General features: G+C 45.0%; 1 protein-coding gene across 1 annotated transcript in view; it reads right to left on the bottom strand.

The window, feature by feature from the left end:
• IDH1 (isocitrate dehydrogenase 1 (NADP+)) overlaps positions 1–6142 on the bottom strand; it is a 30068-nt gene that overhangs the window by 19392 nt on the left and 4534 nt on the right. Inside the window, 2 exon segments of the mRNA XM_015405945.1 lie at positions 163–197; positions 200–298. Coding sequence (XP_015261431.1) covers positions 163–197; positions 200–292 — 128 coding nt within the window. The 5' untranslated portion in view covers positions 293–298.

Below are 6142 nucleotides of genomic sequence, written 5' to 3'. Positions count from 1 at the left end.
TCACAGGCCTTTTTTTTTTTTTTAAAGGAGAATGGTATGTGAATTGGCCCCAGAATGGGAGGGGAGGGGAGAATGAGAGAATCAGGTATATGGATTATCATCAGAGAGACACAAAGATAGATTTCCTGCTACCGGGAAGATTTATCAGGCATTCCTCTATACCTGTGGAGTTCCAGATCCACGTAGGGAAATTTTTTTTTATGAGTTTTTCCTTAATCAGGTCCCATATAACACGAGTCATTTCATCCCCCTGCATCTCGACAACAGGCCCGCCATGGATTTTTTTAGACATTGTGCACTAACAGAGAAACAAACAACAAAAAAAGACATACTGAACAACAGTAGCAGCAGCAGGAAAAACTAAAAAGCAAGAGCGCGCTGCTAGCAAACACCAGCGCTGACAGAAAGGGGTCTGTTTACGTTCTCATTTTTATTCTGTTTTCATTTACTTTTCTAAATGCCCCACCTTTCTCTCCAATGAAGGCCCTAAGGCGGTTTATATCCTTCTCCTCTCCTCCACTTTACCCTTACAACAACTCTGCAAGGTAGGTTAAGCTGAGAGGGTATGACTTGCCCAAGGTCGCCATGGCAGACAGTGGATTCACTACCGCATCTCCCAGGTCCTAGTCCAGATCTCTAACCACTAGACCACGCTCGCTCTCACCACATTTGTTCACATTCTAACCCAGGGCAACGCAACCCCACTGCAACTCCTGTAAAAACAGAACCTGAAATCCGGGTTTGTGGTAAATTAGGCAACATACATGGAGATGCTGTATACTGAATCAGACTACCAGTCCATCAAGATCAATATTCTCAACCAGGGCTATTTTTGGGCAGGAACGCACAGGAACGGAGTTCCGGCTGGCTCTCGAGTTGGCCACGCCCAGCAGGAACTCATTAGCTTAATAGGCCACACCCAATAGCAGAAACTCATTAGGATTGGCTACATTAGGGGTGTGTGGCCTAACATGCAAAGGAGTTTAAAAAGCCCTGGGTTTTGACAACAAACAAGGTAAACAGAATAAGAAGGGAAAGGTGGGTGTGGCTGGATGACCACACTTCTGGTAACATGGTGGTGTGGCCTAATGGGCTAATGAGCGGTGCTGTCAGGGTGTGGCCTAATATGCTAATGAGTTCTTGCTGTTGGGTGTGGCCTATTATGCTAATGAGTTCCTGTTGGGCTTTTTCTACAAAAAGTGCCCTGTATCTCAACACAGATGGGCTCTCCAAGGTAGAGAGTCATTCACATCACCTCCTGCCTGGTCCTTTCTTTTTTCCTTTGGTATTTTGTATTTTGTGCGTGTGTATGTGTGCATGTATGTGTGCCTATGCCTAGAAGTCATGGTGACTTCTGGCGACTCCTACTGGGGCAGGTAGGACATTCAGAGAGGTGGCTTGATATTTTCTACCTCTGCATCCCGACCCTGGTATTCTTTGGAGGTCTCCTATTCAAGTACTTGCCAGGGTCGACCCTGCTTAGCTTCCGAGATCTGACAAGATCGGGCTTGCCTGGACTATCCAGCTCAGGGCCTGCCTGGTCCTTTCAACTGGAGATGCCGGGGATTGAACCTGGGACTTTCTGCATGCCAACCAGATGCTCTACCACTGAGCCCCTCTTTGCAGTTTCTTTGGCCATGATAGGGTAAGGTGGCCGAAGAACAGGTGTAAATGAGGATGGGGTTATTTTCGGAATCAGCAGAACCCACAAATAATAAGAAGAGATTGGATTTATACCCCACCCTTCACTACCTGAAGGAGTCTCAGAGCAGCTTACAATCTCCTTTTCCTTCCCCTCCCTGCAACAGACACCCTGTGAGGTAGGTGGGGCTGAGAGAGCTCTTTCGAGGACTGCCCTTGAGAGAACAGCTCTGAGAGAGCTTTTGACTCACCCAAGGTTATACCAGCAGCTGCATGTGGAGGAGTGGGGAATCATACCCGGTTCTCCCAGATTAGAGTCCGCGGTCCTAACTACTACACCAAACTGGCTCTTGTAAGAGGCAGCCAGCTTCTTGCAGACCACAGAAGCAAAGCCCCTGAAGGTAGCCTACTGTGGCAGAGACTGCCTCCGTGTTTTGAAATGCATTCCCACAACCATGAGAACTAGAAGCATGCTGTTTTTAAATGACAGATGAACTACTGATGTTTCAAGTGTTTCGAAGAATCTCTCAAAGACAACATACATACTAAAAGCGAGAACACATCTCCAGTCCATTTACCAATCATCATACACCATGCTGACTTCTAAAATCAGACCAGGATTTTCCCAGCAAATCTGCATTCCTGAAAATTGTGCTTCAGGCACTGTAAGGAAAGGGTTACTTATCCAGCATAGTTCCAGATTGCCCTTTGCGTGAGTATAAACCTTCTGGTAGAATTGCCTGTTCTCGCCACTGGCAAACAGTATTGCGCAAAAACAGGTACTGTAGACTTTTGCAATTTACAACGCAAAGCAATTACACCTTCTTCGTTTGATTCAAATTAGTGTGTGTGTGTGAATTACCAGCATCATCTTTTGTTTCACGTTCAACGGACAGAGGCAATAAGGAACCGAAAAAGAACAAGACATGGATACAACAATCTACTCTCCTGCCACTTGGGTTGCCAACTGACCAGGAAAAATTGTCCTGCCCTGCCCTGTCCCTTTTTTTTTTTTTTTAAAGCCCCCGGAGGGGATTTTTTAATTATTTTTTTATCACTACAAAAAACTACAACAGAAAAAAAAAAGGAAGGGGAAACTACATATACGGGAGAAAGTAAAGAACCACTACTAACTAAAACCCCAAGAGAGGAGGTCCTCCAGCTAGCTTAGATACATTAAGTCTTCTCATCATTGATCCCTTTATAAACTGAGTCAAACTTGCCCTGTCCTTTTAACAGAGAGTTTAACAGAGAGAAATGGGCTGTTGAAACTTTTCTGGTTTCAGGGCATCAGCTGATAATTGCTGCAGATCAAACTGAAAACCAAAGGGACAGCTAGAGGGCCCAGTTTAGCAGTTGCCAGCTGCATCTAACAGCCTAGTAACAGACTGGCCCTGTTCATATGTTCCTTATAGGAGTGGGGTTGCCAGGTCCCTCCTGGCCACCAGTGGGGAATGGGGGGCCTGAAGGGTTGCCAGATCCAGGCTGGGAAGCTCCTGGAGATTTGGGGATGGACGGGGACCTCAGTGGGGTACAATGACATAGAGTTCACCCTCCAAAGCATCCATTTCCTCCAGGGGAACTTATCTCTTTAGTCTGGAAATGAGCCGTAATTCCGGGGGATCCCCATGTCCCATCTGGAGGTTGGCATCCTTACAGTGGTGTGAAATCCAGCCACAAACAACATCACCAGAGATTTCCATCCACATATATCCTTTATACATTTCTGTAACAGGCAAGAGAGTTCTCCCTCTCCAAAGCCATGCAATCCAAAACTGCAATGCCGCGAAAGATCTGAATCATTTATTTATTTATACAGAGACTCAGATTTACAAGATACTTCCATGTGAGCAGAGAGCTCACAGATCTCAACTGAAGCGAAGACCAGGCCTTCTGAGATTGTGAAAGGCGTTGTAACTAAGAGACACATGACCAAAGGGCTGGCAGCTTACCTGCTCGTACAGGTAGGCGACTCCCAGGATTTCAGAGGGTGGCTCAAAGTAATACGAACCAGCCCTACGTGATTACTTTGCAGAACTTTGCCTCACATAAGTATTGCAAGACTGACATTCAAATAAATGAAAAAGAGAGAGCAAATTCTATGGCTCTCGCTTGTACTTTGATCCTTGCAAACAAAAGCACAGCTGTAAAACATTCCCCAGTTTACTTCTAAGCCTTAACAGGTATTTGGCCTCTCTACAGTCAGTTAGGAAAGTGAAAGGATGCAGCCATTTTTCTTCAGAAGAAATGATCTGTACATCAATTTTAGAGTTGGATTTTTGTCCTTTGTCTTGAAAATATAGATATTACAAACATCATTGAACGTCATCTCAACAAGTTTATTTATTCATTTTTGTCTATATAGTGCTATTGTGTGAACCTAACAGCAATTTCTTCCATTATTGTTGTTCAAAATTATCCTTGACAAAGTTTCACTGAGTTACTTGTTTCTGTGTGTAAACAGGGCCAATCTTTGGACACTTTGGAAGAAATGGAAGCATAAACTGCAGTGGCCTGCAGATACCATTCTCACGAAGCCACCAGTCCCAATCGGAATAAGAACATAAGAACATAAGAGATGCCAATGTTGGATCAGGCTAAAGGCCCATCCAGTCCAACACTCTGTATCACACAGTGGCCAGAAATACCAGTGCCATCAAGAGGTCCACCAGTGGGGCCAGGAGATTAGAAGCCCTCCCACTGTTGACCCCCCCAAGCACCAAGATGACAGAGCATCACTTGCCCCAGAGTCCCTATCTATACCTTGGGCTAATAGCCACTGATGGACCTCTGCTCCATATGCTTATCTAATTCCCTTTTGAAGCCGTCCATGCTTGTAGCCGCCACCACTTCCTGTGGAATAGGGCCACTACAATGGTAGATACTGCTGCCAGCTGTACGCTTATATTTTTTACTGTGTTTTTAAAATTCTGCCCTTCCACCAAGGAACTCAAGAAAGCATACGTGGCTCCTCCCCTCTTTGGTTATGCCACGGGACATAAAAATTCCTGTGAGCCATTATACTCTCTCACATATAAAACCATCTTTGTAATCTAATAATATAATAAAGCCAGTTGCTGGGGGCTATCCTTTTCTTTGGAAATTTTCCACGCTGCCTCTCCAGGGAACCAGCCTGAGGCAGACAGGACCTAGACAGGAAACCACGTGGGAACCCCATGCCCTTTGGAGCAAGAGTGGGACAGAAATATCAGTCACTCTTTCAGCATTTCTCCAACTATCACCATGAACATAAAAAAGATGCAAATAAACATAAATAGATATAAGAAGGGGCTTTTTGTAACCGGACATATCCAGTTCTCTGAACACCATCCTCAAACAGGACTGTTTGAAGAGAAGTGACAACATTAAACAAAAGACAGGTAGCCGGGCAATTTCACGTTTCCCACAGAGACCGTGGCTGTGTTCAGATATCACTTTAAGCCTGAATGTGCTTGAAGCTGATTTGCTGATGAGCTCATGCATAGCACGATAAAAGTATCCTGGCTGAAACTAACTTGGGTTATCTGTGATGTATGGATGCAAGTACGTAGCTCTGCATAATCTCAGAATTCTAAACCGAGGTTTAATCTCAGTTTAGAATCTTAGTTTTCTTTTTTTGGGGGGGACTCATTCAAGTTAAGGCATGTCGTTCTGTGCATTATAGGCAAAGGGGTTGGAGAAAAGACCATGAGTGAGCCCAATCACAAACCAGATTGATCCACACAAGACTTAGTGCCGTTTTGATACGATGTCCAAGTGCAGCCAAATCTCTGAGAAACCAGGAACAATCTGGCTAAATGTCCTTCGTCTGTCCATCTTTAAGAAAGAAAGTTGACCTGATGCCGAAACCTGAAAACAAGCTGTGCTTCAACGCTTGGTGAAGGAGCAGCTTTGGAAATAGAGCAAATAACTCGTTTTCCCCCAATTGAAAAAAGAAACGTTAAAAAGTAGATTTTGTTCAACTAGATCTGTGTGTACTGGAGCCACCATGTACGGCCTCCCCTTCTTCTTTGGAACCTCTGGTAACAAGCTGTATTTCTTCAAGGGCTTCAGTTTCATTCCCTCCACTGTCTTCTTTCTTCCATTCTCCCACAAAGCAGATTTTTGTTTCCGAAAGTCTAGTGGAGTTCACCAGTTCCTTTCCTGCCACAAACCCTTCCTGAGATCCCACAGGTACCCATTTACCGTATTTCATAAGCCCTATTCACACGTCACGGTGGGGCTGTGGAGTCGTATAGCGTAGGCCGATCTCATCAGATCTCGGAAGCTAAGCGAGGTCGGAACTTGGGTGGGAGACCCCCAAGGAACGTTCCGCAGAGGAAGGCAAGGGCAAACCCCCCTCTGCTTAATCAGGGAGGGCGGGGTATAAATGCGGAAAATAAATAAATAAATAAATAATTTGCCTTGAAAACCCTGTGGGGTCGCCATAAATCGGCTGTGACTTGGCACATTCACATGCACGAGCGTACATTTGTAAGAAAGAGCCAACTGGGGTTCACTT

The sequence above is a fragment of the Gekko japonicus genome, unplaced genomic scaffold, assembly GCF_001447785.1.
Source record: "Gekko japonicus isolate JY-2015 unplaced genomic scaffold, Gekko_japonicus_V1.1 scaffold317, whole genome shotgun sequence".
NCBI lineage: Eukaryota > Metazoa > Chordata > Lepidosauria > Squamata > Gekkonidae > Gekko > Gekko japonicus.
The sequence above is the reverse complement of the archived record's forward strand: the minus strand, read 5'-3'. Positions and strand labels throughout refer to the sequence as shown.